This window comes from Microtus ochrogaster, linkage group LG1 (genome assembly GCF_000317375.1).
Source record: "Microtus ochrogaster isolate Prairie Vole_2 linkage group LG1, MicOch1.0, whole genome shotgun sequence".
Taxonomy (NCBI): Eukaryota; Metazoa; Chordata; class Mammalia; order Rodentia; family Cricetidae; genus Microtus; species Microtus ochrogaster.
In genome coordinates, this window is record NC_022027.1 from 57,779,352 (window position 1) to 57,799,424 (window position 20,073).

Genomic DNA, 20,073 nt, shown 5'->3' on the forward strand with positions numbered 1-20,073 from the left:
TGCCAGGGTTAAGAGAGAACTTGCATAGATGTATGGAGTCTTGGGGTTGGAGAGATGGCTCAGCAGTTAAAAGCACTACCTGCTCTTCCAGAGGATCTGGATTTGATTTCCACATGGGAGCTAACAACTGTCTGTAACTCCAGTCTTAGGGGATCCAATACTCTATTTTTGTCTCCAGGGGAACTGCACACATGTGGTGCACAGACATACATGCAGGAAAACACCATATACACAAAATAAAAAAATCTTTCAGAACATTAAAAAAAAAATAAGTATGGGCTCAGTTCATTCTGTTCTCCCAGCAGCCTTACTGGGAGTTTGTAGGTGATGAGGAGACTATCAAAGAGGTAACTCATCACAGAGGATGGACCGAATACTCCAGAGAAGCTGGCGAAGACTGAAGTAAGGAGGGAAGTGTTCCCTCCTCTCATCACCAAACTGAGTGCCATAATTTCATGTTTTGTCATTTGCTTGGCGGAACCAGAACACATACAAGTACCTGTGAACTTAGTATAGTACTAAATAAGACAGTTACATGATTTTAGATCTCTTCAAGCCTCCAGGATACCCTAGTCCGTTGGTTTCTGCTCTGTGTAAAACCTCAGGGATGTTTTGAGCAGGGAACATGTCTCAACTAGTGCTTTATAAAAGCCACTATTTTGTGCCGAAAATGGATCAGGGAGCAAGGACGGACGCAAGGAGACTAGTTGGAAGCTATTCACTAACTTAGGGATACAGGGTGAGGATGGGAGCTGAATTCTGATGGGTCAGCTGATGGCTAAAGGAAGCCTACAGTGCCAGAAAGTGGGGACCTAAAGTGAGCAACAACCTTCATGAAAGACCAGAGGGTATGTAAAGCTAGAGTTTCCTGAGACATCCCTGATGACTAGACACAGAAACAAGGTCTGGACCTTGGACCTAGAACAACATCTGGATATGGTCTTACTTAAGGCATGAAAAGTCCTCTTGCAGACAGGCAGTTCTGTGGTCTGTCAAATTAGATGGATTCCTGGGACCTGCGCTCTAATTCCAGGGCTGTTTACGGGCTGCTCAACAGTACCTCGTTGCTATTTCTAATACCAAGATCATATCCTCCGTTACTCTAGGACTATCTCTCAACTCCCTCATCAATAACCGCTCTGTGATTGCAAAGGGCAGTCAGGTTTCTGTAGAGCATAGCTGCTTTGTTCCCAGGGAGCCTTCCCCTCTGAGGGACCATCGACGCGACCCTTTCGTCCTCACTGCACACATGCACTTACTGGATTCCTTTCAAAGCACAACCCCCCCCCCTTCCCCATACCGGCAGGTCCCCCCGGAACTCCTTCCTTGTCCCATTGCCTGTTTAGCATACCGCTGCCACAACTGCTTTGTTCCCCAAGAACAACCTTCCAGTGGAGACACGTAGCCTTTAATCCTGCACTCAGGAGGCAGAGGCAGGTGAATGTCTGAGTTCAAGGCCAGCCTGGTCTACAAAGTGAGTTCCAGAACAGCCAAGGCTACAAAGATAAACCTTGACTTTATTGAAAAAACAAAAAACTTTCTTTTCTGTTCTCTCCCAGTTACAGTGACCACTGATCACTACGCACAGTGCACAAATTAATGAGTTGTAGGTTTCCACTGTCCGAAAGTCGAGCAGAAGGGTCTCTCTCTGTGTCCACAGTGTTCGGCGCACCTGGCTGATTCCTAGCCAGGACAGGAATGTAAGAAGAAGGCTTGCACAGGAGAAAACCTGTTGTCCGGGTGCTCTGGTTTAGTTTCCAACCCAGATAGTAGCCAGTCAGAAGCGTCCTGAAGTCCTGCAGACGAAGTTTCTTCAGGTTGTCGGCTCTGACCACGCCTTCTGACCCACCTCTTCCCCTGCGGCCACGCCCCTGAGCTCCACCCCTCCTGGCTTGCCGCACCAGCTTCCTGAGTCAAGAGCGGCCAGCATGCGCCTGCGCCCTCTGGCCCCGCCTGGACCCCACCCCTGTAGGCCCCGCCTTCCAAAGGCCCCGCCCCCTCCGGCTCGCGAGGTGGGAGCTGAGCCGCAGACTGCGCATGCTCTAAGCGCGGCGCCCCCGACTCCTCACTCGGCTGGGTTCGGGCATTTCCGCCTCTTTGTTTTAAACTCCGCACGGCTTTTTTCTCCTCCTCTTGGGGGGGACCCAGAGGGAGCGGCGCCCCCTCCCCCTCCCGGCGAGCCCCCGCGTGCGCCCGCTCGCCCGCCGCCCGAGACGCAGGTCAGTGAGCCCGCCCCGCCCGGCCTGGCCCGCGCGCCCGCTCCTCAGGCCGCGGCCTCGGCCCATGGTCCGCAGAAGGCTGCGAGCCCAGCGCCCTCGGCAAACCCGGGAGGCGGGACCCTAAAAGCCTGCCAGAAGGCCAGGACTTGGGAGGTCTGGACCCTGGGAGGGCAGCACCCTGGGCCATTCTGGATCCCTGAACAACCTGGACCCTGGGAGGACAGGAACCGGGACCAGGCAGAACCCTGGGAAGACAAGAGCCAGCACCAGGCTGGACCCTTCCTTGATCAGGCTGGACCAGGGGTGGGCAGAATCGTAGATCAGGGAGAACACACAGCCAGGCTGGATTCTGAGCAGACTGGACCCCGAGAGAACAGGACCTAGGGAAGACAAGGATCCCAGACGGGCTGGAACAGGCACCAGGCAGGATTCCAGAGAACAGGACCCCGGAAGAACATGAGTCTGGACCAGGCTGGATCCAGGGATACCAGAACCTCAGACTAGACAGGACCCAGACTAGGCCAGAAATACTGGTACTGGGCAGATCCCTCGCAGAGCTGGGACCTCTGAAGAGGTGGAGACCCGATCCTGGATTGCTCACTGGGGGTGGGGGAAGAGGGTCTGTACTAGAGACCTGACAAGAGTCTAGGAAAGGTCATTGAGGAAGACTGGATCTCAGGACTCGACAGGACCTAGAAAATGCCAGAATAATTGAGAGGGTCTAATTTAAGATAGATTACAGAGGAGGGTTAAGACCCTGAGACGACCCCGCGGAGGGCCAGTACTCTGGGGCAAGGCTATAGGAAGGTCAGGACCCAGGGACAAATCACTTGTAGAGAGCTGGGAAACCAAGGCCGGCCCAGAAGAATCTGGACTCCTGTAAAGATCCTTAGAGTAGTTTGGGGCCCCGAGGGTAAACTGTGTGGAGGGTTCAGAATTTAGACTGGCTTCAGAACAATTGGAACCAAAGGTGGGTCGCTTTAGGGCAAAAGCCTTGGGGCTGAACCATGAGGAAGTACCGGGATAATAGCTGGAACATCAAGGCAGGGAGGCCTGGGCCTCCAGGCATACAGACCCTAATATCTGCTGTAAAGATCACTAGGCTTTGGGGGCCCAGGAGTTTCCCAGATCTATCCAGCCCACACCGGGACCCTTTCTGTGAAGTGCTTAAGTGTGGGATCCTGGTTATTGGAGCCCGAGGATTCAAACCCTGCACTTCCCACAAGTCCCCGAGCACCCACAAGGGTGAGGGTCTTAGGATAGTTACAAGGCAGAGTTGGAGTTCTTCCTAGCTCCAAGGACTCAGGGTTATCACGGCCTGAACTTGCTGCTCCAAGTCTTCCCAGCCTCCAAGCTGCCTCCCCTGCTGTCCTCAGCTACTACAGGATTGTGCCTTTCCCTAGTCTTGGCTCACTCCACCTTCTCTTTCCCCAGAAGGTCATGAGGGTGTGTACAGAGGCAGAAGGTATACCCACGGGCTGGAGGCACTCCAGTAGATAGGAAGGTGAGGTGAATGGGCAGAGAATTGAGGGGGGCTCTTGCACTGATGAGCACCCAGCATCCACACTCTCTGTTTCACCTCCCAAAAGGAAAGCATTAAGAGGGCCTTGGGAAGAGGTTTTGTTTCTCTGAAATCTTCCCAGTCTGCCATGGAGAACACAGTGTTTGTGGAAAAGTGAAATGTGTTTTTTGCTGCTGTGCGAGACATTAAGAGGTCATAGTGTGCTGCTCTTGACTAGGGCAAGTACCGAGATGTGCACTGGGAACCTGGTGTGTTTGGGGATGAAATGGCTAGCGGATTCTGGAATGGCCTAACTCCCACACAGACCTGGGGTGGTCAACAACGGGTGTGTTCCCCGTGGAAGCTCTTTGGTCAGGCTGCATTTAAAAGTGCTGGTTATAGGGTGTCTAGACTCTGGGCTATTTAGATTTCCAAGAAATGCTTGATGGTTGATTCCATCTTTCATTTTGAGCTGCTTTGCTTTTTGATTCATCAGGAAAAAAACAAGTTTAGGTGCCTTAGTACTAAGTGCCAACTGAGCGTGCTCCTGAATGGCCCAGAGTGGAAAGATGTGTTTGTCAAGCGTCCCTGCAGTTGGGACCCTTGGACTCAGAGCTTGCGTCTGGTTTGTTCTTTGGTTGTGCCCTTTATAGTAATTGGCTGTATGAACTTTTAGAAAAGAATGAGAATTTGTTTAGGTTCGATGATGCTCTTCATCTTCCCATGCTTGGACTTTTAAACATATGTTGCTGTACAATGTATTACCCCAGAATGTAGTGCCCTGAGCCAAAATTGGTTCCAGCAGAAGGTCGAGAGCCCAGGCTTAACCATGCTTCTGGTCAAGTTTCATAAGCCTGTAGTCAGGGTACTTGGCCTCCTCTGGGCGTTCCACAGGGAGTATCTCAGTCCAGCTCCCTCCTACACTGCCAGCTGGAGACCCAGGTCTTCTCCAGGGGCATCTCAAAGGACAATGGAGAAGAGGCCAATGACAGCAAGGCAGCCTCTGGAAGCTCCAGACTTAGTGACTCACACCTAAAATCCCATCACTTGGGAGCCGAAACAGAAGGATTGCAGTGAGTTTGAGTTTAAGGCAAACCTGAGTTACAGTAGTTAATTCCAGGCCAGTTTAGGCTTATAGTAAGATGCTCTCTCAGAAACAGAAAGAGTTGTGTGTAGAGTGGTGTGTTAGAATAACGTATGTCTGATAGCACTGTAGAAGTTCAGATGACTGTGATACGTGTATGTATTCTATTTAAGAGGCATCTGTTACTAACTGAAAACGTTCCCGGTGGTTAACTTACCATTTGGAATGTTCTGGCAAACAGACCCCTGTGAACAGAGTGGGGTGTAGGAGAATAGTATCTACCCTCTGGGTGAGTGATTTCCAGAATCTTGCCATGCTATTCTGAAATAAATTATAAACCAACCTTCTAGTTTTTCTTAACCACCTTAAACACAAGTGTCTTTCCTGGTACATTGGACCTCATGCACTTTGTTATAAGTGGTTTTTTCAAAATAACGTGGGAGATGTGACATTCTGAAAAGGTTGTGTTATTTGTCCCTTTGGGGAATATTATGCTCAGAGATGTCCTGTAGACCGGAGCCCCCTCTCTCCAGCCCAGGTCTTGTGAGTAGACCTGGAGGTGGCTCAGGGTACTTACCTGAAGTCACTCTAGATGCTCTTGCCCCTGATGGTCACCTCCCTGTCATTTCTTGGACTTTTTTAGAGTTGGAACCTCTAGTTCATAAGGTCATTAACTAGAATTATTGGAGGTTTATTTGTGCTTAAAACAAGGTTTGTTTGGGTCTGTGTTGTTATTCTTTAATGGCCAAATTTATTATTTGCTGCCTTGTTTGTTTGATATTCAGAATCGGATTTAAAGTTAAAGGTGTAACTTTTCTTTATTTAGAAATACATTGAGGTTGAAGGTCAGCTTCCTGTTGTCTGTTGTTACCCTCACAATCATACGGTTCATATTGCAAGAATGCTGCACATCATGCTTTAAAAGCTGGAACTGTTGCTTAGTTCTGTGAGTTGATTATCGTTAAATTTAGCTGGACATGGTAATATGTGTCTGTAATCCTTGCTACTACTTGTGAGACTGAAACAGGAGGATCATTTGTGCTCAGAAGTTGGAGACAGGACTGGGCAACATACTGTAACCCTGTTTCAAAAATTATCAGTCAATCACAAAGATAGATGAAGCCTTTAAAAATAAGAAAGCACTTTTCTCTGCCACATACCTTCTTACAGAATTAAAGGTACAAAAGCCAAAAGGATAAGGGTGGCATAAGCTTTAACCCCCTTTTGTTGTGGATGACCTACTGATGGAGCAGACTCCCCGAGAAGAGCAGCACTTGCTGGAGATGCTGTCTCCCTCAGCCTGTTGTTGGCTGTGTGTTGTAGTGAACAGACTCTGCGGTGTTAGTTGGACCTCAAGAATGGAGGTTAACTGGATCTCATTGGTCCTCATGGGGTCCTATGCCTACAGAAGCTTCCTGGGTCCTGTGTGGGATTCCTGACGTTTGTGGTACAGTGGGTCTTACTAGGACCTGTGGCTATTGTAAGGCCTAATGAAGGCCTCTGGGTCACATGAGGAGTTTGTAGTGACTTTCTCTGTCTCCTGGTTCAACAAACTCTAGCCTAAAGCACATTGTAGCCAGTGGCTTTTGTGGCTTTGTGCTGAGGGTATGTGTCAGGTTGGTTGCTAAAGTCCTCAGGATGTGCTCTACAAACTAGCAATGGCGGGGTCAAAGCATGTATACCATAACTGCCCTTACTTCAAGGACTTTTACTTTTTTTAAAAAAATTTTATAATTATTGTGTGAGTTTATGTTTCTGAGTGCAGAAACCCTGAGCACATATGCGTGTCAGAAGATAGCTTTTGGATTCTGTTGTCTCCTGCCGTTTTTATGTGGGTTCCAGGAATTGAACTTAGGTCCTCAGACTTGGTGGCAAGTACCTGTACCCCATGAGCCATCTCACCGCCACCACTCGTTTGTTTTTTTTTTAATCTAAGTTCTTACCAGAGCAAACAATAACAAAACTCAAACAAACAAACAAACTTGTGAAACAAAAATGCAAGAGCTATGATCAGTGGCCATCTACTGTGGCCCCGATGTTGTTTTCATTCCTCCCGCTTTTTTAGGTTGAAGTTGTAACTCAAAGATGACTGCAGGAGAAATTAACTTCGTGGAAAATTCTGTCCTCAAAGACAGAATACATGCCTTATCAAAAACCCTGAGAGCTCTTCCATCCTTTCTGCGTCAAAGGACTTGGCATGGTGATTGGGTCTGAATAAGCCAGAGTCTGCTGTGACCCAGCTGCCAGTGCTGAGAAATAAACTTAGGGTGCTCACAAGCCTTCCATTGTAGTGTTTTTATATAATTTTTCTAGATTTATCTATTTATTACGTATACAGTATTCTGCCTGAATGTATGCCTGCAGGCCAGAAGAGGGCACCAGATCTCATTACAGATGGTTGTGAGCCACCATGTGGTTGCTGGGAATTGAACTCAGGGCCTCTGGAAGAGCAGCCAGTGCTCTTCACCTCTGAGCCATTTCTCCAGCCCCCACTGAAGGGTGTTTTGTGGCAGCAGCCTACAGTCTAGGATGGAACCCTCATGCCCACCTGCAGGACACAGTTTTCTGTTTGATAATATCTTTATCTTTCATTAAACACCACTTTCCTGTCACTGAAGTATTAAAGAGCAACTTCAGATGGTATGCCACCTCTTGCAGGAAATGAGAAGGAGGTCTGCTTAAAGCCAACCTGGCTCCCATCCCACAACCCCCTGCAGGGTAGGGGGCTTAGAGGTCCCACAAATAGTTACTTCCAGGATTTTACAGTTGGCCTTGTTGTCAGAGGAAGGTCCTTCTGGTCTTTCCTGAACAGATCCCTGGGTTTTGGTGCTAGGTTGATTCCCATCCCGACAACTCAGGGAAGTCTGGTGCTGTGTTGCTATGTACCATCCTGACACTCCAGGAGGTCTAGCATTAGATTGATGTTTTCTGTCCTCCTGACATCCTCAGAGTGGTAGACTTTGGAGTAAGACAGTCCAGGTTGGAATATTTCTGCTTTGTGACACTTATCAGCCACCCATGACCACCTGACTTGTTCCCCTGTTGCCTGGTTTTGGAAGGTGAAATGCCACAACACAGCCAAAGACAAGGCATTTTGGTGAGGTCATAGATCTGGACAGGCTTCTGTCTCAGCATCAGTCTGGTGACATGTTGGAGATCATGCTTACCCCCAAGGCCACTGGTTGTCCCTGGAGACTGATAGCATAAGCACTTTTGGCCGGGTGGAGAACCAGATCATAGAAAGTCACAATTTCAGCACTAATTGAAGGGCACATAACTGGGTGCCTGGGAGGGTACAGTGTCCAAGCTCAGCACAAAACTGCTTATTCTGGGAAAGTTCTAATCTGTAGGAAACACCCACCTACCAATGGCTGGCAGTATCCTATTGATGATAATGTTCCATTTGTTAACCATGGGAGGACCTCTGTAAGACTCCCACAGATGTCAGGGCGTGCAGGAAGAGACTGGGGTGGCAAGGGAGGCAGGCAAGTGGTTTTAGATATGGGAGCTATACCAGTGATAACAGCCGACCGCCACAGAAGGGGTTAGCACAGAAGGACAGGTCATAGAGCAGAAAGAGGTCGTCTTTGGAATGAGATCGGGAAGACGCTTGTCAACAGCTGAAAGTTTGTAAGTGGCTTATTTGGAAAAGATCTGGTTTGGTTTTGTTTTTTTTAATTGTTAAAAACTATTCTTTTAGTTTAACGTATTGGGCCTGGACTGTTTGGGGACCAACTTGAAATCTGATTAGATCCATGGTGCCTAAGACATAGGTCTGATGGTGTCTCTATCTAGATCGTACCCACAGGAGAGTGGGCTTGTGTTACTGATTTTAACGAGGACAATATCATTCTTTTCTCTTCTCTCCTTTCCTCTTTTTTCTTTTCATCAGGGTCTTATGTAACCCATAGTGGCCTAAAACTCATAGCTAAGGATGACTTTGAGCTTCTGATCGTCCTGCCAACATCTCCCAAGTGCTGGGATTACAGACATGTCTCACCATGCCTGACTCTGTATGGTGCTTGGGATTGAATCCAGGGTCTTGTTCATGTTAGGCAGGCAATCACCAACTGAACTACATTCCCAGGACAAGGATGGCATCTTGCCAACTTGATTTAATGGTTGTCCTATCTTCTAGAGCTATGTATGGAACACCTGGGTTGCATGACCAGTAGTTTCTATTACATTACCTAGAACCAGTATCAAGAGAAGTTTTATTTTCTAGTTTTAAAAACATTTTAAAGCTATATTTTTGTTTATTTACTTTGGGTGACCTTTGTGGCCTTGTGAAGACAACTTGTGGAATTTGTTCTTTCTTCCCACCATGTGGGTCCCAGGGATTGAACTCGGGTTGTCAGCTTGGCAGCAGGCACTATTATGTGTAGAACATAATATCTTATGGGCCATATTTCCCGGCTTTAGTTATCATTCATATTTTTGCATATCACAGAACTGGGATAAACTGAGATTCTGTCTAGGTGTTGACTAAAGTTAGGGCATGTGAACCCCATCCTTGGGGAGGCTGCTGGGTGGACCCCAAAGTTAGGCAGTGTGCAGAAGGGGAAGAAGTGTCCTGGGCCCAGGCCTGCCATAGCAGGGAATACAACACACAGCTCTTATCCTGCAGTAGATGAAGACAGTAACCAACCTGTTTGCCTGCCTGCATGGTAGTTTCTACCCCACTGCTGTTATAGCTTGCTGTGTTGACATGCATGTTGTTTTTTGATCACGCAGGTGATAATGTGCAGTATAGCAAGAAACCAAAATAGGTGATTCTTAGAAGGCCTGGAGAGGACCCCAGGCTGGCCACCTGGCCACATGGTATGGTAGGGGTACTGATAAATACTGGTAAAAGTTTGGCATTGTGTGTATTGTTTTTACCACAGAGTGCCAGCCTTTTCCTCAGCGCTGCACACACATGGTACTTGGTACCATGGCCTGCTACTCACCAGCTCTCGTTTTGTGAGTCTTAGTTTAGTAATACAGTTGATCAGCTGAAAGCCACTTAATTTGAATTTTTTGGTTTTTTGGTGAATCTCTTTTCATCATTTAGAGTAGAAACAGACAGAGTTTCTCTCTAAACACCAAATAGTACTTTGGCATGGCTGGCCCTTTGACAGTAAGTGCAGCAACACCTCTCCATCCTGAGGACCTGAGTTTGTTAAGCCATGGTCCCTATTATAGTTCTAATATGTTATAGATATGTGTGTCTCAGTTCATAATAGAGCCACATATAGTAATCTTGAATTGTAAAGGTAATAAATACCCCTGACCTCCTACTCAGCATCTGAACATGGCACCACATACTGTGTTGAAAGTTAGCATTTCCATGAGGGGTTGCGGGTGAGTGTGATCTGGTTTCACCCCACCACTAGGAGTATGTCCGTCATTGGTTTTAAATCGTAAGATACTCTTTTCTTTATTTTATTGTGTAGAAGGGACTCAAGGCCTTTCTGAGACCCGTGGGCCACCCTTGCTGGCAGTGATGTGTTCTTTGTGGGCAGCTTTCTTCTACATGGAGCCCTGCGTGGCTGGGAGCACCCTTTCCTGACTGCCGAGGAACAGCTGCTGTGTGGGGCCCTAGCTGGTGGGCATTCCAGTCACCTCCGACTAGACTTCGTGCGTGGAATTGTAGTTGTTCACATCTGAGTTGTTGAATAATCGTGTTAGTGTCTCCTTCAATGGGGTTAAAACTATTTCCTTACCATCTTTTAGGATTTATAAAAATAATGAGTGGGTGCTTTATAAAATAATTTTTACGTGTCTGTTGGGAGGATCACATGCTAGTCTACTGTTACCTTTTGTCACAAGTGATGTTTTTCCTTGTATTGTTGCCTACCTATATTCCTGGGATACATCTAACTTGGTCTTGGACGACTCTACCCTTATAGAATGACAGATGAGGGTGGCCAGTGCTCTGCTTAGGGTAAGGTAGGTCTGTTAGTTTTCTTCCAAATCTCGCCTTGCTAGAGTTTGATGTGTGGCTAGTAGTTTAAGTGAATTAGTGGGGCTGGAGAAATAGCTTAGTAGTTAAGAGCACTCACTGTCTGCTCTTCCAGAGATCCTGGGTTCAATTTCCAGTACCTACATGGCAGCTCACAACTATAACTCCAGTTCTAAGAGATCCTGCACCCTCACACAGAAATGAATGCAGGCAAAACACCAATGCACATAAAATTATTTTTAAAAATTAAAGTGAGGCCGGGCGGTGGTGGCGCACGCCTTTAATCCCAGCACTCGGGAGGCAGAGGCAGGCGGATCTCTGTGAGTTCGAGACCAGCCTGGTCTACAACAAGAGCTAGTTCCAGGACAGGCTCCAAAACCACAGAGAAACCCTGTCTCGAAAAACAACAACAAAAAAAAATTAGAGTTAGAGATCTGTTCTTTAACTGTGCGTAGTACTGGAATCTGAACTCAGAACCTTGTACAAGATAGACAAATGCATGTTCTGGCCCCAGATACTTTTACGCCTGAAAGGATGATTTGCTCTCAGTAGACTCACAGACCCAGAGTTTTATTTTATTTTATCTATTTATTTTTATCTTTTGGGTTTTTGAAACCAGGTTTCTCCACGTAGACCTGATTGCCCTGGAACTCGCTCTATAGACCAGGTTGATCTTGAATTCAGAGATCCACCTGCCTTTGCCTCCCAAATGCTGGGATTAAAGGTGTGTTCCACCTCTGACCAGCGACCCATGAAAAACATTCAGCTCTTAGAATAGAGAATATTTTGAGTTTCCCTCACTACTCTCAATTCAGGTTTTTATTGCCACCACCACCCCTGCTGGGAATTTATCCATTTCACACAAACTTCATTTAAAAAAATTATGTGTGCTGTGTAGTGGTGGTGCCCACCTTTAATCCCAGCACTCGGGAGACAGAGGCAGGTGGATCTCTGTGAGTTCAGGGTCAGCCTTGTCAGCAAGAGCTAGTTCCTGGACAGCCTCTAAAGCTACAGAGAAACGCTGTCTCAAAACAAACAAACAAAAACCATGTAAGCCAGAAGTGGTGGCACACACCTTTAATAATCCCAGCACTGGAGTTAAGTACAATTAGAAAGCTGTGTTTTAGTGGTTTATACTTATAAGGCCAACACTTGAGAGGCTAAAGCAAGAGAGTCACTGTAACTTTGAGGTCAGCCTGGGGTCTGTAGGGAATTTTAGGCCAGCCAAGGCTACATAGTGGAACCCTAATGCCACACTCTGGTTCTTTTGTTACAGGAGCTGCCAAGTTTCAAGGGACAGCATTTTATATGGTCAGTGACCTCCATACTAGGCAGGGGCTAGTTTAAGACAGCCCTGGCCTTGAGCTGGCTCCACCTCTTCTCTGTGCTTCCTCCCTTGGTTTACCTGATGGGACACACTCACTCTCTTATTCCTTTTGTACAAGCTTCCTGGGTTGATTAGTTAATAAGCAAATGTAGTTCTGAGGCTGGAGAGAAGGCCTAGTGGCTAAGAATGTATACTTGTTCTCCCTGAGGACCCACGTTCCCTTCTTAGTACACATAACAAGCAGTTCATAACAGCCTGTAACTTCAGCTTCAGGGGATCCAATTCCCTCTTCTGGCCTCTGCAAGACACCCGTGCACACATTACATACATTACCACAGGCAGACAGACTGACATAAACACACACAGACACACGCACACGCTTGCATGTACACATAAATAAAAGCTTTAAAAACGTGAAGTTCTGGAAAATTTTTAGAGGTGAGTTATCTGAGTTGCACTTAAGAGTAAGTTCGTTCCAGGACATGTTAGGGTACACCGTCTCCAGGTTCTATGTAATCAGTCCTTAAACTACCAATACCTGGAGCTCTGGGACTGTTCCAGTGAAGATTTCAGGCCCCTTTCCAAGCCCTTCACCAGCAATGCCTGTTCCTATATGGAAAGTCACAGCCAGGCTCCTAGGAGCCTTCAAAGCACCACAGTCAAGAAGCAGACTGCCTGCAGATTCTTGGGAGGCCTCAGACTACTCTACCAGGATTTCTCTAGCTGCCCATCTTCACATCCTGGTATGAATACCTGGCTCACTGGCCGCAGCTCACTGAACCTACCCATGGTACAATGCCCACCTGGGCCCAGGGCACATTCAGTGAGTGGGTGACAGTGACTTAGTCTGGGTGTGAGCATGTGAGAATCGCAGGCTTCAAGTGAAGTGAACAACAAAGTGCTGCTCATTGCCCTCCTGCGGTTTCTCAGGTCACCCCCGAAGTCTACTGTCACATGGAGTTTCCACAGATACCCTGCCTCTTGGGCCCCAAAGCAAGTAGTATATATCTGCTCTGGATTGGGCGCGGCTCAGGAACTCTGGAGGTGACCCCTCACAGCAGAGCCACCTTCTTTACCATCATTCTCACTTAAAGCAAGTAAATGAGCCGACATGTGTAAGGAAATGGTACTTGAGAATTGCTAGAAGGTAGAGGGCGAGAGAAGATCCTCTCATGGTGACATCGTCTCTGCTTCTCCACAGACTTCACGATGTAGCCCCGATTCCAGGCTATCATTCACAGGTAAGCACAGCTGAAGCTGATTTTCCTTTCTGACTGTCTGTGGCTCAATATGGTGACCACCTCATAGTTCCTTGAAGTTTGGTCTCTAGCAATGTCTCTGGAGTTATTTGTGGTTCTTGATTGTCTCCCAGTATTTCCAGTATGCCCTGTCCCATGGTTTAATATGTAGGGCGTAGCTGAGATGTAGTAGAGTTTAGTGTGGGATTGTGTGCAGGACTGGCATCAGTGTGCTTGGAATTAACAATGCTGCTTTTGTGCTAGAAAATGGAAAAGGAACAAGGGACAGAAGGAAGGTGCAGAAGCCCGCCAGAACTCAGAGTAAGGAGGGATCACCACATCCACTTGGTGGCCTGAAGCCTCCATGCCACCGGGTGAGGAAGGACTCACAGACATCCAGAGGAGGTGAGTAGTGAGGAGTTTGGCTCTTCTTATACTCTGTGCACGCTGGCTCTCTGGAGTACCATTAGTTCAGGGTGGGGTAGGTATGTAGTATTGATCAGTCAGCTGCCTAGGAGAGGAGCACAGCTAGAAATGATCCAGATGGACTGGGCTGAATGGCCATGCTCAGTGCTGAGTCTAAAGGCATTGAGATGGTCGTACTATGCTAAGGGGCAGTTGGTGAGTCTGGAGCTCAGCAGGGTCTAAGTGATGACTTGTTATGGGAGTATTCCCTCTCATAAAAAGTACAAGGGTGAGGATAGCTAAATTCCTGAGGTGGGTTTGTACCTCGATACCAGCTGTGATGTTGAAAAGCCATATGACAGATCCAGATCAAAGTGGCTGGTGATTAAGTTGGATCCATAGGACCTAATCTAGCCTTTTTCTGTTTTGTTTTGTTTTTCAAGACAAGGTTTCTCTGTAGCTTTGGAGCCTGTCCTGGAATTAGCTTTGTAGACCAGGCTGACCTTGAACTCACAGAGACCCGCCTGCCTCTGCCTCCCTAGTACTGGGATTAAAGGCGTGCTGGCACCACCACCTTCTGGTAGACTCTGTCTTTCTGCTAGATAGTATAGTGGCTAGTAGCAGTTCTTTGAGTTGAGTTTCAGACTCCACTTACCACTGGGGCCTAAGGTGGGTCATTATTCAGTGGATCAGATGAGAAGAAATGTCCAAGAGAAAGGATGGGATGGGCTCCTACACTTGCTGTGTCTGTGAGTAGAGGAAAGGCAAGCTGGAATGGAAAGAGATACCTGGTGTATTAGTCAGACAGACTGTGATCTAGCTACTCTTAACAACGGCTATCTTCCAGTAGAAAGTCCAAGAATTCAGTAGTTTTAGTCCATGATGTTGGGTATCTTAACTGGTCTTCAGTATGCACTAGAATCCCAAAGAAGTGGGCTCCAATGCCAGTGAAGGGATGGACTTGCTAACAAGACCAGGCAAACAGAGAGAACAATCTTCCTTCTTCCATGTCCTTTTTTGGCCTAGATTAAAAATGGATCTTCCCACCTCAAAAGAAAAATGGGTCTTCTTACTCTAATTAAGAAAAAAGTTCCTCATAGGTATATTCAGCTGCTTGAGTTTTAGTAAATTCCAGATGTAGTCAGGTTGAAACCTAGATTCGTCATCACAGTTACTTCAGTGTCTTTCTCTTACAGAAGCCAAAGATGTTGACCAGGAAGATTAAACTCTGGGACATAAACGCCCACATCACTTGCCGCCTGTGCAGCGGCTACCTCATTGATGCAACTACGGTGACTGAGTGTTTGCACACATGTGAGTACAGCCAGTTCTTCTGATCTCCAGCACATTCCTTAGAACCTTAGCCTGGCACAGGGCACCAGGGCCAGGAAGAACAGAGATCTCGAGGGGTGGTTGGAAAACTTACCTTGAACTAGTAATGCTGTGGGTAACTCCCCGAGGGAAGCTTCTGTCGGGAAAGCTGAACAAAGGAAAGCCGCCAGGTTGGCCACTGGTGACGTGACAGTCTCTTCTAGCAGGGAGGTGTCTGTGTTGTAATAGTCGAGCACCTGTGGAATTTCAAGGGTTAGGATGGTGCCTGTTGCCTGTTACTCATTCTGCTTGTCAGGCCTGGTTGTGTGCAGGATAGGGGTTTTTTTATTGTTGTTATTTTAATTATTTTTTAATTTTTATGTCTATGAGTGTTTAGCCTGTGTGTTTGTATGTGAGCTACATGCTTGCAGTGCCAGCAGAGAGAGAAGGCATTGGATCCTATGGAACTTGAGTTGCAGATAGTTCACCATGTGGATGCTAGAAACTGAACCTAGGTCTTCTGCAAGAGCACCAAGTGCTCCTAACCACTGAGCCGTTTCTCCAGCCTCCCTTAAGTTTTGTTTTGTTTTAATTTTTTTGTCTCTCTGGAAGGTGGATATCCTATGTGGATCACCTAGAGACATGACTGCTGCACGGAATAGTGACCAACACGTATGACCTCCGTCTTGTTCATTTTCTGTTTTGAAAATGTTTTCTACTTTTAAAGAATTTTAGGCTAAGATTAATTGTATTGTTAGAAATTGGTGGTACAATTTGTGTTAGGCAGTTTCACTGAATTTTACGTAGTTTTGCTATAAAAGACACTTTTGTCATCTTTTAGACCAAACTGCAGATTTTTAAATATTAGTTATATTTTCATGATCTTGCCACATAGTGGCTTAGGCAACCATTCCCTGGTGTTTCTAGTTGGTTCCTAGGCCAGGGCGTATAACAGGTGGTACCCACGCAGTGCAGTCCAAAGGCAGATTCTCTTCAGAAGTCAGGAGCTATGTAGAGGAGGTTACTTATGCAAGTACCTTCGTAGCCCCCTTGGAGTTGGCTGGGCGTGGCACCAGCTAGCGCCTATCTTCTGGGTCGCTGTCATCCTCTCCCTTTGGATAGTTTGCAGGAGCTGCCTGGTGAAATATCTGGAGGAGAATAATACCTGCCCCACTTGCAGGATCGTGATCCATCAGAGCCACCCGCTACAGTATATCGGGTGAGTAACAAGTGGGCTGGTGCTCCCTGGCCATGATGTCCATACATCTGTATGGTGGTGGCCACCTTGTTCTTGGCCCCCAGATACTACATTGCAGGTGACAGAGCCATACCAGTATCTGTCCTGGAGGGACCATGCGAACAATTGGAATCTTATAAGTTTTCTTACACTAACAGTTTGAAGTAGAAGAGACCCCAGACCTGTCTTTCATTAGAGTAGTAACTTGCCCCTGGGCTAGAACTTGTGCCAAGAAGCAAGGGTCTATAAGGGTTTCTAATTTCAGAGGTCACTCTGGAGGAAATTAAGTCACAGATACATTTGGCATGAGGGAATCAGGAGATGAACTGAAAGGAAGAGGTGAACAGCATGTCACAGTCATAGCTCACAGTCACATCACAGCTGGAGCGGTAGCAGTTGAGTTGTCTGACCTTGGGAGCCTCCAGATGTCCAGACAGCACGACTGAAGCCCCTCTTTCTATCCCACCCTGTAGTAAACGCGAGCAGGCCTGCTTTTCGTCCCACCCGGCTGGCTTAACACCCGAAATAACAACACACAAATTTTATGCATTTGAACACTGCCTGGCCCATTAGTTCTTACCTCTTACCGGCTAATTCTCACATCTTGATTAACCCATTTCTAATAATCTGTGTAGCACCACGAGGTGGTGGCTTATCGGGGAAAGATTCAGCATGTCTGACCTGGCGGCTGACTCCATGGCATCTGACCTCACTTCCCTTCTTCCCAGCATTCTGTTCTGTCTATTCCACCCACCTATGTTCTGACCTATCAGGCCAAGCAGTTTCTTTATTAATTAACCAATAAAAGCAACAGATAGACAGATGACCCTCCTACATCACCACCCTGAGATGAGAGTTGTTTTCTGTATACCCAACTTCATTGCCATGTCATCTCTTCTTAGAATCTCTGGAGAAGGCCTCCTGGTCCGTGTGTCCTGTGTGGTGGACTTATGAAAATGTCTAGCAGTTCTTGGTGTTAATTATTGTCCTGAGTCCTTTCCAGTGTCTCATGTAGAGTGGGTGGGGGACATCTGATTTAAGGAACTTCTGTTCAAATTCCCATTGACTCTTGAACCAAGTTCCTGTCCTGTACAGGACCAAACCCTGTTTTGTCACTGCGGTGGCTCTAGGCACATCTCACTCACTGCCATAGTTATCCCTCAGCTGCCTTCCCATCCGTCTACTCGCTGTGGACTTCCTCGGGATGCCACCTGTCGCAGGCTCTGTTCTGCTTTTGTTGTCCTCATGTGATGGTACAAGCTGCGTCACCTGCTCTCTCTCTCTCTCTCTCTCTCTCTCTTTCTCTCTCTCTCTCTCTCTCTGGGGTGCAGTTGTAGCGCTCAGAGACAGGTTCCCCACTTGAACTACTGCTGACAGGAATGGAGGCTGGGGGGACACTGCTGCCCTCTTGAGGGTTGCTGGAGTTTGCTGTGGGAGGCAGAACACTAAAGAGCTATCATGGGCAGGTCTCTCATGGAAGCTTAGATTGTCATGCAAACAAAAAAGAGATATGGGGTAGGAGCCCAGCAGTGAACCAGGTGTTGGATAAGTAAAGGAGCAGGGAGGTATCTAGGCTTGAGTGTTGTGACTCACAGTATGAGCTAGGTAGCAGCTATTGCCTGCCATAAACCCTTGACCTCTAAGAGGTTCTCTCTCTCTGGCTTAATTGACACAGGGTTTTATGTAGCCTTGAACTTCTGACCCTCCTTCTTCTACCTCCCAAGAACTGAGTTTATAAGTATATTCTACCACACTCCATTATACAGTGCTAGGGATCAAACCCGGAGCTTTGTAAATGCAAGGTAAGCGTTCTACCAATTGAGCTGTATCCCCAGCTCTTAGTGCCTCTCTCACTGGCAATGTCTGGGTTCCGTCTGAAACTGTCTAGGATGATACTTGTGCTGCTGCCATCCTCTGCCTGTGATTCGGTTTTATGTGTTCCCACTTCCTGTCTGATTCTCTACTTACGGGGAAGGAGAGGAAGCCTGTGGGCCCTATGGTGTTAGGTCGAAGGAGTTTTCTTGGCTTCAGCATTTACATTTCAAGATTTAGGGGGGAAAGATGTGTAACCAGGAACAGCAGGGTAGAGACCTTTGCAGAGAGATTTGAAAATGCTGCTGTGAACCTGGAGTGTGAGCATGCTCACTTTAAAGAAACAGCTCCATTTTGAGAACCTTCCATCCAAAAAGTAGTCTATGCTATGTTTCCAACTTGCCCCACTCAGCATGGTTGAGGTCTGTGAGCTCTAGCAGAAGCTCCATGGTGTAGTAAAGATGTTAAGGGCATCAAATGATGGTGGGCCCTGTCTTAGTTTGTGTCTCTGTTGCTGTGATAAAACACTAACCAAAGCCAACCCAGGAATTATTTAGCTTATTCTTTTTTTTTTTTTTTTTTTTTCCGAGACAGGGTTTCTCTGTAGCTTTGGAGCCTGTCCTGGAACTCCCTTGGTAGACCAGGCTGGCCTCGAACTCACAGAGATCCACCTGCCTCTGCCTCCCGAGTGCTGGGATTACAGGCGTGCGCCACCACCGCCCGGCTTTAGCTTATTCTTGTAGGTAACAATTCATCCCTGTTCCTGTGAGAATCAGGGCTTGCTGGCTTATTCTCCATGCCCTGCTCAACCTGCCTTCCTGTACAGTCTTGGACCACCTGCTCAGGAGTGACATTCACACAGTAGGCTGGGCTCTCCTATATCAATCACTAATTAAGACCCCGCCCTGCCCACAGGCCCCGTTTGGTGGGAGGAACTCCTCAATTGAGGTTCTCTCTTCCCAGGTGACTCCAGTTTGTGCCAAGTTGGCAAAACCCAATCTACAAAGTCTAAATTTGCACCTGAGTGCGTGCATCCTGGTCTAGGTAGTGTAAAGGAGGTTTGGAGCTCTGTGTAACCTTTCATTATACAGTTGGGCCTCATAGCCAAGAGCCTCCAAAGCACACGAAGCTGGCTTGTGCAGTGAGTGCTGGTCCACAGCATTGAGGTGGCTACAGTTGCACTAGAACTTGCCCGTGGGTAGCCACTGAGCGGAGCCCAGATTGGCTAGATTCCTGTGCATTTGTTGGAGTGTAATCATTGGCCAGTTACTGGGTTCATATATGCTTATACAATAAGGATTGGAGGTTAAAATGGCTTTGAAAATTAAAAAATTCTCTATCACTTTATTCAAGAAAAGAAATTACTTGACATCATTATATTTTATGCTTAAAAAAAAGCAAACTACTATAGATAAAGTAGCTCTGCACCTTCATGTTTGCCCGTGTCCAGAAAGTTGAGCTTAGCCCTTTGTCCAGCAGGGTGGAGGCACTGTCCCCAGGGTGACCTCATTCCAGGTAGCTGAAACCTAAAGTAAATGATGCCTCAGTTCAAGTCCTAGGTAACTTTTAGAAAGTTGTTAAATAGAAGATGTAATGTAAATTACCCACCGCCTGTTCTCTTTTGCAGTCATGACAGAACCATGCAGGACATTGTTTACAAGCTGGTACCAGGCCTCCAGGAAGGTGAGTTTATCTTGTGCCCAGGACCCTTTCTCAGCGTCATCCCCATTTGCCACATGTCTGTTCTTAGTTCTAGATTCTCTACTGTCTTCCTGTAGCCAGTAGGCTGTGTTAGTTTTGGGAAACAGCAACACCTCAAGATAAAATGCTGAGATCTTTATGAGCATTTGCAATAGAATTTTATAAGTATGTAGCCAAGTACATGAAGATCTCTGTATGCTGTGATCACTGATTTTTGTTTGTTAATTGTGTATCCTGCTACTTTGTTGAAAGTGTAGGAATTTTCAGGAAGCATTTTTTTTTTTTTTTTTTTTT

At 46.9% G+C, this 20,073-nt stretch overlaps 1 protein-coding gene across 4 annotated transcripts in view; it reads left to right on the forward strand.

Annotated features, from left to right (window-relative positions):
• Positions 1–2,036: 2,036 nt before the first annotated feature.
• Positions 2,037–20,073, forward strand: part of Pcgf3 (polycomb group ring finger 3) — a 43,509-nt gene continuing 25,472 nt past the window's right edge. Inside the window, exons 1-7 of one of the 4 annotated variants that reach the window (XM_026785076.1) lie at positions 2,037–2,219; positions 10,696–10,730; positions 13,277–13,316; positions 13,578–13,718; positions 14,915–15,032; positions 16,152–16,248; positions 19,706–19,761. In XM_026785076.1, the coding sequence (XP_026640877.1) occupies positions 14,924–15,032; positions 16,152–16,248; positions 19,706–19,761 (262 nt within the window). In that variant the 5' untranslated portion in view covers positions 2,037–2,219; positions 10,696–10,730; positions 13,277–13,316; positions 13,578–13,718; positions 14,915–14,923. Of the gene's footprint in view, positions 2,220–10,695; positions 10,736–12,024; positions 12,060–13,276; positions 13,317–13,577; positions 13,719–14,914; positions 15,033–16,151; positions 16,249–19,705; positions 19,762–20,073 lie in introns of those variants that run through there. The other 3 variants (XM_013350930.2, XM_026785077.1, XM_026785078.1) reach the window with 3 other exon arrangements.